At 42.1% G+C, this 22,550-nt stretch overlaps 1 protein-coding gene across 1 annotated transcript in view; it reads right to left on the reverse strand.

Annotated features, from left to right (window-relative positions):
• LOC134540458 (trafficking protein particle complex subunit 8) overlaps window positions 1-22,550 on the reverse strand; it is a 36,860-nt gene that overhangs the window by 9,316 nt on the left and 4,994 nt on the right. The window contains exons 5-19 of the mRNA XM_063383227.1: window positions 21,301-21,462; window positions 20,621-20,827; window positions 18,811-18,920; window positions 18,032-18,280; window positions 17,115-17,394; window positions 16,134-16,319; window positions 13,776-13,960; window positions 13,444-13,571; window positions 10,316-10,509; window positions 7,635-7,877; window positions 5,949-6,262; window positions 4,860-5,004; window positions 3,228-3,321; window positions 2,294-2,359; window positions 1,104-1,303 (exon numbers count right to left, since the gene is read on the reverse strand). Of these exons, the coding sequence (XP_063239297.1) occupies window positions 1,104-1,303; window positions 2,294-2,359; window positions 3,228-3,321; window positions 4,860-5,004; window positions 5,949-6,262; window positions 7,635-7,877; window positions 10,316-10,509; window positions 13,444-13,571; window positions 13,776-13,960; window positions 16,134-16,319; window positions 17,115-17,394; window positions 18,032-18,280; window positions 18,811-18,920; window positions 20,621-20,827; window positions 21,301-21,462 (2,763 nt within the window). The remainder of the gene's footprint in view (window positions 1-1,103; window positions 1,304-2,293; window positions 2,360-3,227; window positions 3,322-4,859; window positions 5,005-5,948; window positions 6,263-7,634; window positions 7,878-10,315; window positions 10,510-13,443; window positions 13,572-13,775; window positions 13,961-16,133; window positions 16,320-17,114; window positions 17,395-18,031; window positions 18,281-18,810; window positions 18,921-20,620; window positions 20,828-21,300; window positions 21,463-22,550) is intronic.

Here is a 22,550-nt window from a genome sequence, read left to right on the forward strand (position 1 = left end):
ACTGCAGGTCGCCTTATATTCGGGGTCGCCTTATATTCGGGCCAATACGGTAGTATTTTCAATCATCCAAGTGATTATTTCCGCTACTGTTTTGTGAGACAGCAGTGAAATAACTTTGAATACTTATTGAGTGTCTTAAATGATAAGTACAGTATACCGTGTTTTCTCGCATATCGTCGCACATTATATTCTAAAATCAAGTTTGAAAAGTAGAGGTGCGACGATTATGTGGAAATTTTTTTTTTGTTAGGTAAAGTTATTCATAAAAGCCCAACCCGTACATTTATTTAAAAAAAGGTGGAGTATACAATAGCACGCCAAACAATTTGTATTAATAATTCATTAAACAAAAACCTTCTTTAACTTAAAATAGAAAAACAAAATCTGTGACACGAACGCAAGTCACTTGAACATGTGACGTGAACTAACGCGTAACCGACGTAGTACACGCTTGCCAGGAAAGAGTTTGGGCCATCTAATGTAGATAACTCTGCACCTGACAGAGAGCGCGTGTTGCATGCATCGGCGAGATATCGATATTCGACTACTTGCGCGCACTCTATACGGGAAGCAACATAACCAAACATGAATGATGCCAACTAGCGCTGGCTACATGTTCATAAGCGGTACACCGTGGCGACGCAGGCGGTCAGATAAAGGAAATAACGTTTACAAACAAAATTTTACACGTCAAACAACTTAGTATTTCCGTTAATTAAATAAGTAAGTGGTAATGTTTGAATAAATATTGGATTTCTACTTTAAAATACACAGTTTTATATGGAAAAGATACTTACACAAAGCGCTCGAGCTATAATAGCAGGACCAAAAACATAAAACGACGTTTACGCGAGAAGTTTTTTTAATCACAATTTTGACGGCCTTAAATATAGGTGCGACGATTACGCTATAAAAGAGGGTAGTTACTGTTCCATTCAAATATCTAAACTTGGCATTTATATTGATCAAATTACTTAACTTCAACAGCCAACGCTGACAAACTAATGAGATATGCTACAGCAATATTCAATGTTATGAAGTTACGGTATTAGAAATACCCCTGCAGTGTTATTCGCAACACGGTGACAGCGTCGAGCCCGCACCTGCCACCGCACGATGACGACGAGGTCCAGGCTCAGCGCTGTCTCCAGTTTGTCCACGGCCTCCTCGCGGGTGTCTCCGTCGGGGTCCGCCCCCCGCTCCGGGAAGTGGTGGTGGTAGAAGTCCGAGTAGGGGCTCTCCCCCGCGCTGGCCACCCCCTCGCCCCCCAACACCACGTCCGAGAACAAGCTGTCGCTGGAACCTGCGACAAACAACAGAGCGAGCACTGCAATCAATTGTTTGTACTGAACTATTTTTTTAAAAAGAATCTTTCCATCATGCCTGCCAGAAAGATCAGCTTCTACATCTTGTTTATTTGTATAAAAATTCTGTTATTTTTGAAATGTTAACTTTCACAGTACTTTAAATTGTACACAGTAAAACAATAGAAGTGATCGTTAAAAGTTGTGAGTTACAAGGATTACTATGTGGAATAAATTAATGAAATAAATGTCATCATCATCCAAGCTTAATAGCTAATACGCGAGTAAATACGATAGAGTGAATGAGAAAATATCAGCTCAACCATTGTAGATGTCTGTGAATGTCGATGGTTTTCCACCAATCTGTTTTAATCTTAAAATATCTGCGAAAACTGATAAAATACATAAAAACCGGCGAGTCTGTATTAAAGGAATAATAAAAAAAAATATTCTGGATTGCACGAAACATGAACAATGTCCTTAAATAACAGTTTTGAGCCTTAAGGCCCCCACACACTATCAGTCGGAACTGACAGTTGGAACTGCAGCGTGTGAGCAAGGACGGTGAAACAATGTCGGAAATGATGGCTTCCCATCATATCGGACTTTGTGCTCGAGAACCCTAAGTCTGAACTGCCGTGTGTGGGAACACACATCCCGCCAGTCCAAACTGTCAGTCCAAAAAAAAAAAAAACACTACATCAGTCCATCAGCTGAGTGTTATGGCAGACATCTTCATGATTTTCCCCCCTTTGTTTAACTGAAAGCGCAACTGCAACATCAGAAATTTCTTCCACATTCTATGATAAAACGACACATCCAACAGCAACTGCCCACCACAAGACTGATCATGTGTGGGGGAACTTCAGTTCACAGTTCACAGTTCACAGTTCACAGTTCAGACTGAGCACCTGGGCTGATCGTGTTAAAAAAATACTAAGTCCAGGCCTAGCAACATAAAAATTGAAGAAAAAACGAACTGCACATACCTCCTCCTCCTCTCCTGCAGGCTTTCGCCAAAAAGTGCACAGATTCTTGAGACTGCAGCATTGATTCTGAAACATGACATTAAAAATATAAGAACTACCTCCAAGTCAACCAGGAACATTCAAAGTGTGATTCACAACCAAACACCACCTTTCTGGAGATGGTTAGGGTTCGACCTTACTATTTTATGATTTACATTGCATTATGTTTCCACAAATATGTACGTACTTAAATTTTAATATAGTTTCCTCAGAAAAATGCCACTATCAGTGATGAAAGACTAGCTTTGGAAAAAATTCAGGATGTGTGATCCACCAAGGTACTAGGTATTTGCGAAGCTTCTAAACTAACGAAAACAAATAAAATTGTTTAAAATTAAATTTGAAGAACCAAATCATCAACATTTATACAATATATGGGGACCCCAAAAAATGGTGAAGTGCGAAATTCACAAAAAAATGTAATTATTTTTTGTGGAAGTTTGGCATAAAATATAGCTGTTTCCTTGAGTTGGATCTATGCCATTTCTGAAAACATCACGCATTATATCACACATGTGTAACAATGCAAACAAATTTCAATAACAAAGTTTATCAATACCTCAATTGTAGTATTTACTTTCTACTACAGTACCAGGCAAAAATATTTATGAATTCCACAAACACAATAGTTACTCTTTGTACTCCTGGCTTTGTTTACAGAAGCTACTACACATTTTACTTCATACCCCGATTTCGGTAGGTTTTCTTTTATTACTTGATGCGACACCAAAATTTCATTTTTCAAGTAGAGAAAAACTTTGCTTCTGTTAAACATTCAAACAAACGTGCAAAATAATAACTGTACTAACTACTAACCTATCTTCTCGTTTGATTAGACTTAACTCTCGTCATTCAACTACGCTTTTGAATTAGCTGTAGAATAAAAAATATTCACCCCTCGGAATGAACACAGTGTCGACGAGCCGCCACGTCCTACTTGCCACCGACAGCTGAACTGGCGTAACTTCAGTCATCACAGGGTCATGCACCTGAAACACAAGACATTTAAAAAATGAATAACGACTTGATGTAAACGTTGACATAGAGGTCATGGGAGAAGATGAGTGGTGATGAGATGGGTGGTGGGAATACCCTGAGAAAACACACTGTATCATGAATGCTGTCAAAACGTTTCCCACTTGCGAAAAACCTGAGTCCGACCTCGCCGTGAAGCAAAACCGGATCGTCTTGATGGAACGCGATGAGATGACAACCCCAAACCATGGCCTCTGTCAAAACTTTACCAATGAAGTGAAAAGGTAATTTATGGGTGGTATATCAAACTAGATGTAATTATAATTTATAATGGAATACGAAATTTTTTTTATGGATTTTTATATGTCAGTTTTTTCATCAGTTTGTCTTATGTAAGATGATACATTGATACGCTATCTTACAGTTGGTAGAATACAATAATTCCATTTGAGAATCAGAAGCTATGATTATAAAGTTTTCTTTTATTCCAATTCTTAATACAATCAATAATGAATGGTAAGAGGACTCCCCAACACAGCTCTGTCAGCTTGGGACATAGACTATGGGCAGCTCCAGATGTCCGCACACCATTATAACAAAAACATTTTTTAAAGGCATTTATCCACAAATACAACTTAATTCTGAAAGCTACTGTTGTTAAAGAGTTACATCTGTAAATAACATATTACTAAAGGTTAAGAATAGATGTTTTCTCTAATTGTCCTTTTAGGTACCAACATTTTAATAGCTAAATTTGAAAGCAGAACACGGACACCTTTTATTATTAAGGCCCAAAAATTATGGGGATCACTGCTCCAAGTCCAGTACACCATAAATTAAAAACTGAATTAATAAATTAACTAAGACATCAGCGTGACAGACAGTGAGAAGTGATGAGATGAAAATGGAGCACTGATGGAACAACTGTTGCTGGAAACAGGAAAACTGCAAAACACAGAGAAAACCACAAGCCTACGGAGACATTATTCACATTTCCCAAAGTGTGCCGCGCTTGGGTAAAGGGGGCAACATTTTTTTTCTTCTGTGCATTATTATTTTTTTGTCAACCCACTGGTGAAAGATAATTAATTGCCCAAACTGTCATAATAAGTATCGTCGGGAAGATGAAGCGGTATGGTGGAAGAGGTGGGCATAATCTGATATGTATTTTCCTGTAGAATCTTATGGTACGTGTTGCGCCATCACAACACGCGTTCGTTCACTATCGGCCTGGCGACGTTGAACGGCAAACGAAATTCCGAGCCCAAGTCTAACCTATCTTAAAGAGGAAAGGAATGCAGACACAACAACACATTCCTGGTTTCATCCGGAAATTCATGGCCTTTTCCTCGTTACTTCTCCGCCATGTCTAACTCCCCGCAGTTTTCCCAATTGTCCTGGTGTTCAGGGGTTGGTAGACACCCTCTCATTGCCATCTAGGTTGTAGACGGATGAGGAGGAGAAACCGTAAGACAGCAATAACCTAATGCATTTTGGGGCGTCGACCACGGGGTTGAGTGTCCGGGAACGTAAGAGCAGCGGGCTGACGTGCCTGGTTGCTGTTCTTCAGGCACAAGGCGAGGTTGAGGAGCTCCCGAGGTTCGTCGCGGGAAGGCGCTCGGCTCCTCCGCGCCGTCACTGACACCTCGACGGAGCTCAGCACGGACAGCTGCCAGCTGTGCCGCACCAGCCGGTACCTGCGGGCACAGGTGGGATCGGCGCGCCTTGGACACGGCTTCGCGTCGCACGAAACACTTCCTTGCGACTGCGACCATCCGCGGGGAAATTAAAAACTTGTACAGGACCACGCTTCACAAGAGGAACTACCAAGAGAGATGAAAAATGTATACATTTGTGATAACAACTGTACAGACATTAGATAAGAGAATGGAATTCTAGATGAATCTGCTTCTATTACCAAGTGCGTTCGCTCATAATTCTCAATTATTCATAATGTTAACTATTGTTAATTGTAATGTACTGTGCAATATTCACGTTAATATTTAAAAATATAAAAAACATGTTAAGGCATGATAATTGTAGAAACCAATGTGGCATCTATCTGTTCCTCTCTCCCTCATTTAAGGATTTTAATTTACCTATGAAGATAAGATACCTATCTGTCTCGTTAAAATAAAACTTTTCAATAAACGGTACAAGGGCTAGAAAATATCATTTAAGGGTTTTAATTTACCTATGAAGATAAAATATCTGTCTCGTTAAAATAAAACTTTTTTCAATAAATGGTACAAGGGCTAGAAAATATCATTTAAGAATTTTAATTTACCTATGAAGATAAGATATCTGTCTCGTTAAAATAAAACTTATTTCAATAAGTGGCACAAGGGCTAGAAAATATCATTTAAGAATTTTAATTTACCTATGAAGATAAGATATCTGTCTCGTTAAAATAAAACTTTTCAATAAACGGTACAAGGGCTAGAAAATATCATTTAAGGATTTTAATTTACCTATGAAAATAAGATATCTGTCTCGTTAAAATAAAACTTTTTTCAATAAATGGCACAAGGGCTAGAAAATATCATTTAAGAATTTTAATTTACCTATGAAGATAAGATATCTGTCTCGTTAAAATAAAACTTTTCAACAAGTGGTACCCGGCGGGAGGTACGGCACCCACCTGGGGACGGCGTGGGTGTTGTTCTCGTAGTAGAACATGACGTGCACGAGGGCGGTGGCCCTGGTGTCGGGCGCCCGCAGCCAAAGGCGGGCAGCGCGCGTGGCCCCGGGGGCCAGCCCCCCCGGCAGCGGCACCCGGGCCACGGGCTGCGGGCCGAGGGCCGGCCGCGGCCGCTCCTCCAGGGAGAAGCTCTCGGGCAGCGACCAGGCGACGAGCAGGCGCGAGAGCGGGGCGCTGCCCGTGTTGGTGAGCTCCACCGTCACCGGCCGCAGCTCCCCGCACAGCATCTCCGTGGGCAGGCCCGCGAACACCACCTGCGGCGCACGTGGCGGCGACAACCACCGCGGTTATCCACGTCGGTAACAAAACAATTCCGAGGCCGGAAGTCTGTATGTTCGGGCCGGGTGTAAATGTTGAATTTGAATTTTCCCGCCCGCAGCAGCGTTGGGATCGTGACGCTGCTGCTCCCACGCCATCTTGCGACCAGTTCATCCTCGCTTGTTTTCGCTTCGGTAGGTCGGCCGTGCGCAACAGTAGAAGTTTGTGATTATCAGTAATTATACAGTCCATTATGTCGACTGAGCCCAGACACTATACATTGGATGAAATGATGAAAAAAACTATTGCAAATGACTATTTACATTACATATTGGGAAGTCAAAAATAAAGTTTTTAAAATTATTGCCTGATTGTCTGTTGGTCTGTTTCTTCAAGCATCATTGAAAACAACTAGTTATTTTGATGACTTTTTTTATTACAAAGGTCTTTGGCCAAATTAAAAACTAGGCCATATGATAATTGAAATGACTACAAATTTTTTTTTGGTGTATCCACTGTGAGAGTGTCCACACAATCAGTTGAAAAATTTCCCCGACTTTTCCATTACTTTACATGAAAAAAAAATTGCAAATTTCCAATGACAAATTTTTAGAAGTAATTTACCTATTCCCATTTTCAACTTTCTGAAAGAAATTAAAGACGATCCAGCTCTACCATCCCTATAGCTGCATTAGTTTGAGAAGAACCTTGCATACGCTTGACTATGAACCATCTGTAAAAAAAAATGTGTTCAAAGTCAGGGGTATGACAGACTGAAGCATGATATTTTCCCCTCAAATTACTATCACTAGAGAATTTCCACTTTTTTTATTTTTTATTTATTTATAGATTTCACAGTAAATTCCCTGACTTTTGCACAATGTGAACACCGTGACGGTGCCAGGGTGTCCACAAGGGAAAAAAATATTTCGTACCAATTCAGGCGAAAAAAAAGTACTAGATATGTATGTATGTGTGTGTGTGTGTGTGTGTATATATATATATATATGTATATATGTATATGTGTATATATATATATATAAAGAGTACTAAATTATAATTTGTTATGGTTTTTAACAATTTAGGAAGTTATTATGACATTGCAATGCTCTAACTTAAATTATCACACCACAAACACGTACACATTCCATAGTTTTTTTAAAAATAATTACGCTTAATAATAAAACATGGGCCCTATTGGAGTTATTGTAACATTAATAAATTAAAGAAAAAAAGGACTAGATGCGAGCGTAAATGTACTGGACCACTAAAGTACTAGATCTGGTAGGAAAGTACTAACTGTGAACACCCTGGACGATGCTAGGTCACAAACAATAAAGCACACGCTGAGGACAGCGACCCCCGCACCTGCAGACACGGCGCCGATGGCACGACCGTCAGTTCCAGTCGCAAGTGCTCCTCCGGCGAGGCCTTGTCTCTCGGAGACTTCACCGGCGGCTGCGTCAACGCGAACAGCTGCTTGCCCGGCACGAGCTGAGGAGCGGCCGTGCCCGCCTCGCTGGGGGCCGGAGGGGCGAGGTTGGCAATGCTGTACGCTACGCCTCTGAGGTGCAGCGTACCGACCACGGTGGGCGTCACACACAGCACCACCTGCGCGAAGCAAACTCCCTTACTGGGGGCGGCTGCATCTTTCAAACACACTCTATTCCTTTCAAGCCCATCAACTTACTTTCCAACTAACTCGGTGTATTGAGCCGAATCTAAGTCTGTAATTTTCTTCTGAAAATGCAAATAAAAACCAACACTTTAAATTTTTCTGAACATTTAAAAAATGTTGCCCAAATCTTGGAGAATATTACATGGAAACATAATAAACACACCTTATTGTACTTTTCTCGTACATAATCTATTATATATTACAGTTTTCATAACACTTTCAGTGTTTATGTAAGATAAAAATAAATAAAGCTAAAATTTTGTACATATATATACTTTGGTACAAACATATTCTTTTTTTTTTTTTTTTTAAATGAAATACCGTATTTACTCGCGTAAAGGCCCCGCCCGCTTATAAGCCCCCCTCCTTGTTTTGTAAACATTTTTGAGAAAAAATTTCAAAACGTGTTTTTCTGGGTTTATCTGAGGGCAGGGCAGCTTGGCATGCATCAAACAACAAGCCATGTATTGTGACCGGCGGGAGGTGATTTTGTAAGCGGCAATGATACAGAGACTGGTATTATAGTTTGTCCGTTCTCAGTAGGACCGTCGTGAGGCATGCCAGACGTAAGCAGTTAGTCCTATCTCAAACGACATAAAGATAAAGAAAGCTGGACTCGCCGACTCGCGCGCTTGTGTTGATGTGCAGTGTTGTCGGAGAAGAAGAGGGGAAGTGAAGGAGGAAGGGAAGTGGGTCAAGGATTCTAACACTCCTTTGTCTGGTTGGCTGGCTAGCTGGCAGGAGGGAGGTTAAGCCACGCCTCTGCCTCTCTCCCCTCCTGTCACAGCGCTGCCTCTGCCTCTCTCCCCCCCACCCGTCATAGCACTGCCTCTCCCCCCTGCGGAGTCGCTGCCTCCCCAGTCCACATCATTCCAACAAAGACGCACGACTTGAAAAGAAAAATCTATTTTTTTCCTCCAAATTCGCGTATAGGCCCCCTCCCCTTTTTTGAAGTCGACAAATTGGGAAAAAAGGGGGGCCTTTACGCGAGTAAATACAGTATAGATTTTCTGAGAACTTTGATAGTGTGTGAGACAAATAATCATGTCAAGTTAAAATTTTGAAACTGTTACCAGGCTTTATTTTTTTAAGTGTTGTAAAATGTAATTGAAAACTTTAACCTGAAAATTAAATTTACCTGTCATAAAGTTTTCTAGCGGAAAAGGATTCGGTTTATTTCTTATGCCAATACGGTACTATACTTTCTCTCTTGCACTCACACTCACTCACAATTACCATATTAACCTTGATGTGAGGCAGATGTCCCCTCCACCGAAAAATATTAAATTTATTATTATTCTTCATCAGACACACTTCCACCAACTCGTTTCTATACATCTCCTAGTTTTCTGTATCCTTTGCCCCCACACATTCTCGCATAACCTATATTGGCATGCTTTGCACAGTTGTTTGTGTGGCATAGTGTACATGTCCGAGGTTTTAATTACTGTCAGACGAGTAAATGTGCAGCATTTTTGACAGAATACAAATAACAAGTAGATAATTTTAAATCTTACGACAAAAATTAAACGTAAAATTCTGTGTCTATCATAGAACAGAGGTTAACATTACATTTAAGAATGAAAATATTAAATATTTTGAAGCGTAAAGATGAAAAAATCCTGCAACCAAACATTCTGTTGATAATTTTTTCCCGTATGTCGATGCAGAAAAAAAAATACAAGCACACTGAAATGATTTTGCTGCATGATGTTAAGTAAAAGTGATCAAGACATAGGTAAATGAACACAGGAAATGATTTTAACAGTGTTTTATGGACTGTATATTTACCAGAATTTTCTCTTTGTTGTGTTAAAGTCTACTTGGATTTTTCTTGGTGGGAGATCCCAGGTCGACCTATGTTTTCATGGTCTTTTTTTTGTGGATAAAAACCTCTGCCTCTATACAGGTTCATGCGGTAATCTGCACACATTCTAAGCTTCTCCCGCTCAGCGATGATTTCAATCTCTAGCACAGTGGTTCCCAAACTTTTTCAGCTGGCGACCCACCTTTCCTTATAGGAATACCTCCACGGTCTATCGGTCCATGGTGGAGTAAAAATCTTATTTGTATCGTACCCCTTCCTTATGTATATATAATTTACAATCCAATATTGATATATAATTATGCTTTTTTTAAGATACCGATTGATTATTGATAAACAATTTATGTTTTGATTTGTAAATGGTTGACAAAATACAAGCAGTTTGTAGCAAAACATTTATTTAAAAATAGATATGTGTTTGCACACAATTCGATTTGTTTCGATTTTTCCTATCTTTTCTGGTAGTTTATTCGATGGTTTTAAGATAGAATCGCGACCCACCGTTTGGGAACCGCTGCGCTAGCACATCCTGCAGCGTCCACTCACGTCTTCCGTGCAGTCGGGCCGGAGCACGAACGTCTCCAGGACCTGGGTGTCCACCAGCTTGCACGCCTCCCCTGCGCTCGTCTCGTTGCCCGTCCGCGCCGACGCGGAGGCAAACTCCCACAGCAGGAACACGTTCCGCAGCATCAGGGATATGTGGAGAGGGTTGCGCAGGGACGCGCAGGCAAACACAGGCTCTGGAACACGGCAACGAACGCTCGAACATACAGCAGTGATGGTACGCCATGCACGCACACGTTGGAGAAAGCTAATCTTTTAAGTTTCCTTTTCATCCCAATTAGAATTTTTATGTTTCGGCCAATAAAAAATTTGTAGGAACAAACACTTAATAAGTGGGACCATATTTATACGTATTTCAATGAATTATAGAAATGTCTGAGCTGTGAAAATTCAAAAATGACTTTTAGCATGTGACAATTAGTCACACAAAAAATTTTAATGATTAATTATTGCTAGAGATGGTGATTTATAGCATTTAAAATTATAACATTTAGCATTTTGAATTTGAAATTTAGCATTTTGTAGCATTTTTAAAAACAAGATTTAGCCAATTTTCTCATTTTACATTACTGAAGAAAAGTATAGTTTTAAAAAGCATTAAATAATACACATATTAATTATTAACAACCACAGAAATAAAGATATAGCACAACTACAAAGATAGCCTATCTTGGCAGGTTTCCAAACAACTAATTAGCACTTATGAGTGCAATAAATTGAATACTTAAAATTAGAATAAATATTTTTTAGCCGTTTTCATGGCCATAGTTGATGTAGAGTGTACAAATAATGTTATTGAAACTCGTCTTTTCAATTTTCGCCTTATTTTGGATTTCGTATCATGCCAGAAACTGTTGCTTGCCGTTTTACCGACTTTTTTTCTTCATACGATTTCTAGGTGAATCTTTTTTTTGCAGCCTGATGTCCCTCAGATTTAATGTGCTTATCAAGTACATCGTTTTTTCCCACTCCAGACGGCGATTACATAAATTGCACATTAAAATATTTGTATCACTTTCGTAGAACTGTTCACTTTTGTATACATTTATGTGATCGCGAATAGAAATTACATGTCGTTCCATTTTTTCCATGAGAAATAACAGTATACAACACATTCAAGAGTATGCACGTATTTGTATTTAACACACCACCGTCCACAGACTACACAAGAACGCGGCTATCACGTGAAACACAGCCATAAAATGGGACTTACAATTGTTAGCGCGGCGAAGCAGAGATGTCGCAATATGGTGGCCTAAAAACTTGTACTCTGCAAGATGACAGACAATCTTCCAGCTAGTTGTTCTTTGCTTTTTTTACAATCGCGAGGCACGGACGGATGGCCAATTTTTATTCAATATTTACGAACAATAGTTGTTGTGAATGACGTGACAATAAGATACTTGTGCTGAATACGCAATAAAATGATGGTTTCTTTTGATACCATACTGAACTGAAACAAAATACAGTCGGTAAATAAATTGTGTAGAGTGAAGACGAATCTACGTTTTTTTCCTTGATTTCGCATTTATCTCGGAATAGTCTATATTTCACATTTTATAGCGGAAAAAATATATTTTAGTTTATTTTCGTATCTATTTCGCGAAAACGAAAAATCACCATCCCTAATTATTGCTCATCATTTAAAAAAGTAGGAGATTAAAAGATACATACATCTGCTTACAAAAATCAAAATGCAAAGCTAATCTCAGTGAAAAATTGTTGGAAAATGTGCTAAATAAAAAGTAATGGACAATAATGAGCTAACCTGTCAAGTTACTGCGAGCTTTGATTACCTAACTTCACAGTCAGTTCTAACTACTTTCTAGATCAATTCACAAAATTCTGCATAAATACCAGTTTTAAACTTCAAGAATAAAGAATCAATCATTTTAACCAATAAATCAAGAGAACTTTAAAGCAATCAACAGGCAAAGTGGTTCTACCCAACACCACTCTTAACACATGCTGGGACAGTTACCGTACCCAATAACCTCGCTGTCATGTAGACGTGATGTCAGTAAAGAAACAATTAGCACACAACTAGTGATTGGTCAGTATGATATTCCTCAAATCCGAATCTAGAATTAAAATCTCAGAAAAAACCTCGGTTATAAGAGGTTTGTCCAGAAAGTTCAGACAAATAATTCCCATGAACGCCTGAGGGCGCCAGACCGGTCTTCCCACTGAAACACAGCCCCATCACACCCAGTCTGAGCCCGGCCGCTCTATCATCACACGCTTGTTCTACATGTGCTGTCGGCATGGAGCTTCTCTTCTTGAAGAGCAGCGAATCAACATCAAATTACTCTCTAAACTAGGTAAAAGGGGGCCGTGAAATTTTTTGCAGTTGTGCGCAAGTTTTTACCCCCATATTTGATCAGTGTGACAGAACACCCCCCCCCCCCCCCCCCCCCCTTATTCACCTGATTTGGCACCATCCAAACAGAAACGACGAGGCAGCAGAAGTACCTCAAAACGGAGGACTTCCAAGGAGCCTCCCAGCAGTGGGAACGGGGATGGCGCAAGTGAAATGTGTCCCAAGGGGAGTACTATTTGAAGGGGACAATATATATTGTAATTTTATTTATATAATTACATGTTAAAATTACAATATCTTGGAACGGTAACACGAAAACAGGTATAAAGAAAAAAAAATTGGCCTAGTAAACTTCAGAGGTTATCAGAGTTCAATTTTTTTTTATTTGACTCTTATTTCCTCTAATACTTTTCTTCAAATTTGTTCCTCGAACATCAAATCCTTTGAATACCAAGGTTCCAGTGGTGTAGCCAGGATTTGTGTATGGGGGGGGGGGTTAAGAAGCATGCCCCCCCCCCTTTCCCCCGAATTAAAGCGGGGGGTCTGGGGGACCTCCTCCGGAAAAATTTGGATTTTAAGGTGTAAAATAGCGCAATTTTAGTAGTTTTCGGTTCTTAAATTTAAATTTGTAATGGTAAAAATTTTATTAATTTTAATATGAATTTTTTTGAGTGATGAATAGGAAATTAATTAAAGATTTGGTGCTAAGGGGGGGGGTTTGAACCCCTAAAACCACCCCCTGGCTTCGCCCCTGCAAGGTTCCGATGGTACTGCCGCACGGAACACTGACCTCCGACCACGGCGACGGGCCGGCTGGCGCTGATGGTGGCGCTGGTGAACAGATGCACCGTGGGCCTGAAGACCATCGGCAACGCTCCCTCCGCCTCGGTCACCAGCAGCTCCTCCAGCCTGCGCCACCTGCGACCAGCACGTCCGCTCGCAGCCGAGACCAGGTGCTGGGGGGATACGGGAGTGCTCCGACCGACCGTGCAACAACTGCCGTCGTTTCCCTACTCGCGAAAGGTCTCAATTCAGGGTTTCACACGGGAATCGGAGAGTAGGAAAGAAAAGTAATGATAAGACGGTATTCAAAACGTGAAAAAGCAAAAAGGCACGCGGTACCTGGTGTCGTCGGAGCAGTCGTCGGAGAATAGGACCCCCGAGGCGGGGACCCGGCCGGGGGCAGGGTCGCGGGGCAGCTGGGACTGCAGGGGGCCGACCAGCACGCGCACCGAGTTGCCCACGATGACGGGCAGCGGGAGCACCGGGAGGGCACCGCCCTCCTCGCCGCCCTCCTCCCGCAGTTGCTGCGACCACGTCACGGGACAACTGTCGTAGGCCCGGGGCCGGGAACTAGGGATCAATCCCTCTTGCAACCTGACACCGAAATGTGGCTTCACATGTTCTACATGAATATGTAAATAAGTTGGGATGACACATCAAGAAGCATTTATGTTACAAATTCACAAGAGAAAAATTGAAATTTAATTATTGTAATATTTTTATGAATTTATAACTGTTAATACCTTTAACAAAAATTAACCAAAAAATACTTTGCTTACTTTATTGCATCCATTAAGATATTTCTTGGGCGTATAAGTGCGCACATAAAGAGCAACTTTATGTTTTTTTTACACCTCATTTATAAACAAATGACTGGATGTAACATTGGCACTTTGTATTCAAATGATTAATGAAGTACGTAGTTTAGTCATTACCTAAACAAATATTTTTAAACAGTACTTTTTTTTAACTAATAATATTACTACACAAAATCGTGCTATTACTGTAAGAACTGACAGTTGCACGCAGTTTGGTGGAGTTGCGTAACTTCACCCCTCGCCAACACTTGTTCTTATAGCTACCACCCACTTCACACAACCCCATGTTCAGAGACTGCAATGTAGCTTGTTGGAGGCTCCATTCCCTCCGATCCCTTGTTCTTCCCACTAGCTATCGGCACGTGCGGCTGCCACCTGGCTTCCCTCACGCCTACAGTCTTCACTTTCTTGTTTGGAAATGGCAGTTTGGATCAATCAAGCTATGCTAAAATACACCACATTATTTGTAGTAGAAGTTGCATTAAAATTTCCAAATTGTTAAATTTCTGGATTTTTTTTATATCCCACTTCAGTATCAGATGTATTAAAAAAAAAGTCAGTATAATTAAGTACGTGCATTATAAATTTATTGTAACAAGAATAAAATAGAACACATTGTATTAATAAATTAATATTCATATAAAGATGTTTATAAAATTATCATGTTTCAGTAAATAAATAGAGATAAAAATTAATAAGTAATGGGAAATCAATAAATATGATTACAGTTTCATTAAAATTTATTAATTTTAACTTATAAAATAATAAATTATAAATTATAAATTTATTGGTATGATTCTATAAAAACATTTCAATTAAAGTTATTTTCAAACTGAATTATTTATAAAAATTTATATTAATTATTTTAGTACATGATGAATGCTGTTTTTAAAGGTTTGCTTTAAACTCAAATTTCCGAAATTCCCTGATGTTTACATCATTTTCAGATCTGAACCTAATGTGCTTTCAAATGTGTCACCTTAGCAAAATAAATACAATTGCTATAGCTTCACCTAAATCTATTGAACGTAGCCTACCGTACCAGCTGGCACTGGGACCTGTGGACGCCCCGCAGTGTTAACCGGGCTCAGGGATCGGGACAGTTGCGGGCCCCGAGGGAGACAGCCTACCGTACCAGCTGGCACTGGGACCTGTGGACGCCCCGCAGTGTTAACCGGGCTCAGGGATCGGGACAGTTGCGGGCCCCGAGGGAGACAGCCTACCGTACCAGCTGGCACTGGGACCTGTGGACGCCCCGCAGTGTTAACCGGGCTCAGGGATCGGGACAGGTGCGGGCCCCGAGGGAGACAGCCTACCGTACCAGCTGGCACTGGGACCTGTGGACGCCCCGCAGTGTTAACCGGGCTCAGGGATCGGGACAGTTGCGGGCCCCGAGGGAGACAGCCTACCGTACCAGCTGGCACTGGGACCTGTGGACGCCCCGCAGTGTTAACCGGGCTCAGGGATCGGGACAGTTGCGGGCCCCGAGGGAGACAGTCTATCGTACCAGCTGGCACTGGGACCTGTGGACGCCCCGCAGTGTTAACCGGGCTCAGGGATCGGGACAGTTGCGGGCCCCGAGGGAGACAGCCTACCGTACCAGCTGGCACTGGGACCTGTGGACGCCCCGCAGTGTTAACCGGGCTCAGGGATCGGGACAGTTGCGGGCCCCGAGGGAGACAGCCTACCGTACCAGCTGGCACTGGGACCTGTGGACGCCCCGCAGTGTTAACCGGGCTCAGGGATCGGGACAGGTGCGGGCCCCGAGGGAGACAGCCTACCGTACCAGCTGGCACTGGGACCTGTGGACGCCCCGCAGTGTCAACCGGGCTCAGGGATCGGGACAGTTGCGGGCCCCGAGGGAGACAGCCTACCGTACCAGCTGGGCGGCCAGGTACTCCCGCAGGAAGGAGGCCTGCTGGGCGGCCGGCTGGCAGCTGCCCGGGTGCAGCAGGCGAGCGAAGGACTGCGCGGCCTCCGCCACCTGCTTCAGGTGCAGCGCCGTGCGCCCGATCGTGTAGTGGATGTGGTCCTCCGCAAGGCCCCAGTTCTTGTGCTCAAACACCTGCGCGCACACACACACCTCTTCACAACCACAGCCCGGGGGCTCGCCACAGGCAACATGACATCTCCTAAACTAGCCACCTCTACACTTCTGCTTGGTTCAGTTACAAACACTACCTGTGGTTTCTCCCAAGTCTTCACCAATTTCCAGGTTCCCACGACTACTTACTAAATCCCGGCTGTTGTTTGGCTAACCACTCATTAAACCACTGGCAACCTCCATCCAGCTAACCACTTGCATTGAAACACCATATTCGCGTTCACAGCATTTACATTTTCATTTGGTGTCATTATGTCATTAAATTTAATTATTAATACTTTATATTTTAAAATAACATTTGCGGAAATGCTCTTCCCGCTATTCACGTCTTTGTATACGCTTGTTTTATTTTTCGTAAAACCTGTTTAAGGTAAAATCAATGTTTTATTGTTTTTTTCTTTCCCACCATTTTTTCCTTAAGTTGTACAATTACATCATTATTCTCCATGAACGAAGTTTCCTAAATTTTTTTTTTTTATATTGTAATATTTATTTACCAGTAATATGGGGTGCAATTCTTTTAAAAAGAGAACCCGAATGCGAGATCCAGTGCTAATATTCCACGAACAGCACAGCATGAGATGCGGAAAAACCTTTTTTTTTGCATTGTAATATTTATTTACCAGTAATATGGTGTGCAATTCTTTCAAACAGAGAACCGGATTGTGAGATCCAGTGCTAATATTCCACGAACAGCCGAGCATGAGACGTGCTGTAATACGGGGTGCAACTGTCCCCGCCGGGCAGGAGACCCACCTGCAGGGCCTGGCGGTAGCAGCGGCGGGAGTGGCGGCGCTGGCCGGCCTTGGAGAAGCGGTGGCCCGCCAACACGGCGTGGAAGGCGTGCTTGCGCACGGAGCGGGGCCGCGCCGAGCGCAGGAAGCAGAGGGCGGCCTGCTCCAGCAGCAGCGCGCTGCGCAGGTCGGAGTCCTCGCTGGTCATGCGGGTCAGCTGGCGCGCCGCCTCCGCGTGGAGGCCACGTGCCTTCAGGCACTCCGCGCTGAGCAGCGTGGCGCGCGTCGCGAACTGCTGCATCCTGCGACGTGCCGGCACCTTCTCACACATGTCTCCAAGTAGAAACACAAACTCTAACATAAGAATTTTGAATTCATGTTGGCTTTCCTTCAGGATTATCTCCCAAACTTCATACCCTTTATTTTTATTTGTGTGTTTGTGTGTATATATATATACATATATATACACACACATATATTATATATATATATATACACATACATATACATACATACATACACACACATATACATACATATATACTCAAATATACATATATACACACACATACACACACGCACACACATTATATATACATAATATATATTATATATATAGACACACATACATACACACACATATATACACAAATATACATACACACACACATTTATATATATACACACACACGTACACACATATATATATATATATGTAGCATTATCTAACCAAATTTGTATTTAAATATACATTTGTTTGGAATTTTCATGTATTTTTCTATATAAAAAGGCTATCTTCACGAATATATTTTTTTTATGTCATTAAACGGACATGCAGAGAAATGAATGTCCCGACTTAAAACAAAGACAATGCATAGGCATGAAAAAACTGCGTGAAAGCAGTGTGTGGGCCCGGTGCTCGGGAGCGGCTCAGCGGACCTGCAGGAGTTGAGGTAGGTGAGGATGGCCTCCTCCATGTAGTCCTGCGTCTTTTTGGACGCCTCGCCCTGCATGAAGGCGGCGAGGGACGCCATCTCCAGCGCTCCCGCGTAGTGCAGCCAGGCCTGGTCCGCCCCGAAGTCCCGCTTGGCGGAGTGGTAGGCCTGGAAGGCGGCCGCGTGCAGCCCGAACATGAAGCACAGGTCGCCCAGCCGCCGCAGCTGCAGCTCCGGAGCGTCGCTCGTGTAGCTGCGAGCAGTGCACAAGTCTCATTACAACAACAGTCATGTCCACACTTGTATATAATTGCAAAGCATTCCTAAAGGGAGAGAGTGAGACAGACATTAAAGAACTCATCTTGAAACTCAAAAATTTTTGGTAAAAAGAAAAACTATTTATATTTTTTTTAAGCTACCGATTTTTTGCCTTAAGGCAGAGGAGCACGAACCCAAATAATTTTAACAGTGTCAATTTCCTGTATTTACAGTACCATTTCAGTTGTATTCGTTCTGGCAAAAATGAACCCGAAACTAAACATCTTTACTTCCAAGAAGAAACTACAAATGAGGCAGGTGGTCACGTTTCTGGCTGTGATGTTTGGCAGTACAGACTCTCGTCTTACGTGATACCTTTCAAGTATTTTTTTTTTCCTTCTGTCGACCGCGAATCTACGGCAACAGTGGAACCGCTACCGACCTGAGCCGTTGACATGGTCACGCGCGGTCGCGTCGGTGGGACGGGGCCCTGGAGGTGTTCCACGGGGGGGAGAAGGCACTCACACGACAGCGTTGGCGGCTGCGTTGACTCCCGGCGAGCCCGGCTTGTTGCTGCCGAACCACCTCTTGGTGGCGCTGAACAGCGACCGGCTCATGCCCTTCTTGTTCGAGATCTGGCCACACGGCACCAACACTCACAGACACTCGTCCGACACCGATCTAGCCACCTTCACACTCGTTACTAGTGTGACACAGTATAAGAAAACAAAACACACAGACCACAACGTCGGAAAAAAATATTTATGTGGAAATAAGCATTACCAGCACAGAAACATGTTTTATTACTATGAATTCTTTCTTAAGTCTATCAGCAAGTACCAGCGCATGTACAAAATAATTTTTTTAACTTTTTCATAAAAAAAATTATTCTAAAAATTTACATATTGATTTTCCTTCTTTAGGGCTTGCATTTTATACTGAATTACTACTGTAAAGGATGCCCATATATTAATTAAATGGCATGTTGCCTCAAATTAAAAAAAGGTGTTTCTAATTTAATAATTTACGCACAATTCCTTTTGATATCTGAAAAAAAGTAAATCAACACAAAAAAAATTGTGTCAGCTAAATTTTGCTTGTAATCTGAGGAGTTATGTGCTAATTTTAACATAAGTGAAATAAACTATCAGAAATTGCTAGCATAAACCATTACTTAACATCTAAAACAGTGTATCATTATGATAGACCATTAAAGAAAATTATGATAGACCATTAAAGAAATATACTTTATAATGAGATAATATGTATATCATTTCCTATACTCACATTAGTTATTCACCTATAGTTAAAAGTTAATGACGACTTGCATTACACACAACTATGGGCCAACACAGGTACGTCTATAATTCCCTAGACACCATGCTGGGTACCAAGTTACTGTGACACTTTAGTTTGAATACATAATTTCACAGCAAACAAATTAAGCTGAGGGATAATGGAATCACTGAGACGGGAAGATGTTTGACAGTGTAACACTGCAGGGTTGATGACAGGACATCTAAGAGTGTCGTGGGTTCCAAAGCACTTGGATACAGACTAGATTGAGTCTTGCCTTGCCACCGTTGACGACACCTTGGGAAGGTACTGAAGAACATCTCCATGCAGCCAAGTACTCGAGAGAGAGAATGCTTTGCTAGAGCGTACTCTAAAGTAACACAGGCAGGGGGTGTACAGATGAACAAAGCCGACACACGCAAGTTTCTCGACTCATTAGAAACACAGCTCGTTGTTCAGAACCAGTGCGTTGTCACACAACACACCGACAAGTGACTACGTAACAGTGAGATAGCAGGCTGGTTGATACGTGTGCGCCGAGACAAGCACAGTGGCCGTAGAATCTTTTTATTAAAGTTACATCTACACCCGTAACTGATGCACTCACATCCGAGTTTTCAAAAAAAACGTCGTGCAGTACAGCCATCATTTGTGCTTCCGTAGCCAAGTTTCGGACGATCAGCAACCAGACCTAACTCAGACTTCAATTTAACTCGAATCAATTTTTTTCGGTCATTGACAATTTTTTTTTCTGCTTCAGAACGTGCTTTCCACTTTCCAATAGTTAGTTTGTATGACATGTGCAATATACATTCAAATAAACGAATCCACACATACACTTTAACTGATAATATGTAGTGTAAGAAAATAAATGTAATTTTAGATTTGAAATTATAAATTTTTTTTTTTTTTTTTGTTAAATCTATAGTATAGTATATACCTACTCCAAAAAACAACTATTTTTGTGTTGTTACCAAATAATGCATAAACAATATTTTACGTAACAGCGAGTCGGCGGGCTGGTTGATACGACGCTCACCAGGTCGCTGAACTGCTGTATCTGCTGCTCGACGTGCGGCAGGAGCGCCCGGGTGCAGAAGTCCTGCACGAACGCCCTCAGCCGCTCCAGGTCGTCGCTGGTCAAGCAGGCCCCGTGCTGGGACCTCGGCGGGACGCGGGGGGCCTGCCCCGCCCACACGTCGGAGTTGACGTGGTTCCCCGTCGAGCCCACGTTGTTGGCCACCGCCTGTCCCACACAACACGTGGCGTGTGGGTCACTCAACACCTTCCTTCCATCTGGCAGGAGACCGTTATAATTCCAGTGGGGCGAGGCTTACTCTAAATTATTAAGGGTGCACGACTTATTTGAGGACACAGTTTATTCAGGTAAGGAATGTATTTTTGTTTTATTGCAATATTTATCGGATTTTTCAAAGTATATACATACATGGCAAACTGCTTTTCAGTCTTGATTCCTTAATCACATATTTTATACACGTTATCTGCTGATTGTGAAGAGTCAGGCTGATATTCATAATCACAATTTTTATTTGTGTGGTCAATTAAGCCTCTTACTAAAAGTTCTTTTTAAAGTTTCCACAGCTGGATATATATAGTCATGGAGAATATTTCTCGTTGAAGATCCTTCAACATTTTACTGAGGAGACTTGAAAAGGACTTGCGAGGTGCACGGTAGCAGAGCGTGGTCGGCGGGCCTACCTCGTCGGCTGCCGACTCCTGGCCGCACTCGGGGCTGAGGGGGTGGTGAACCACAGCCACGGCCGTGCTCTCCCCCGCCTCCTGCCCCAGTTCCAGCGAGGAGGCCATCGCAGAGCCGCCCTCCGCCGGCGTGCGCGGACTGCTGTCGTGGTCGTTCCAGTCCTGCACGCACGTGGCACGGAGCCTCACCATCAGACTTCCCACAATTCCTCATGTTTCAGTCACAAATAAATAAAATAAACCCTAGTGATACGTTGAAATAAACACTTGCCATTTCAATCGAATTGACATCAACAGGCCCAACAATCAGCACATGAAGTTGGTGCAACTGCGGTCAAGGAAGAAACACGTATCTAGCAACCCGAAAACTAAATGAGGGTCACTATCCTGAATCTGGAGCAACTACATCCTAGCATCACCCAGATTGTTCGATAGCTTGGCCCCGACGCGAGGGCCCAGAAGTTTGGGCGACGGTCGGGCGTACACTCTCTCCAGACGAGGGGTAGTCCGCATAATCAGGGGCGTAGTAACCGGGGGGGGGGGGGGGGGGGACGTGTCCCCCTGAACTTTTTGGGTGGAGGGGACTGTCCCTCCCAACTTTCTAGACCGTGATATTTTTATTTTATATTATTATTCTGCCCAACTTTATTTGTAATTTATTCACTCATCAAATTTTATCTTAACGAAACAATAATAATTTTAACATCGATGTATCCAATGGTTAGATACAAAAACTGGTTAAAAAGCGCTATTTTGCACTTTTAAAATCAAAATTTTCCGGTGGAGGACCCCCGGACCCCTCCGTCTTAGGAGGGGAATGAGTTTACATGACATAAAAATCATTATTTGTCCCCCCCCAACTTTATGAACACAGCTACGCCAATGCGCATAATTAAAGAGGTCAGAACGTGCCCAGAAGCAAGGGAAAATAGATGAGCCTTGCTGACCTAACAAGAGAATGCTGTATCACGTGCCCGAGATTCTGGGAACACAAATGGGAACCAGTCCGGTAAAGTTTAAGTTGGGGAGTACAGTAAGGAAAATAAATTTAAATCAGATCATTAAAAAAAATATAAAAAAATAGGAAAAACTGTACATTGTGCCAAGAGGTTACCGATTCATGGCACATTACTACATCACAATTTTTTTTTTTTTCATACGGAGCAGATGAACTTTTCATCATTCTTCTATTGTAAGATTTTTGTATCACCTATTACAGGTTTTTTTTTAAAATTATTTTATAAAAAAAA

The sequence above is a fragment of the Bacillus rossius genome, chromosome 16 (genome assembly GCF_032445375.1).
Source record: "Bacillus rossius redtenbacheri isolate Brsri chromosome 16, Brsri_v3, whole genome shotgun sequence".
NCBI lineage: Eukaryota > Metazoa > Arthropoda > Insecta > Phasmatodea > Bacillidae > Bacillus > Bacillus rossius.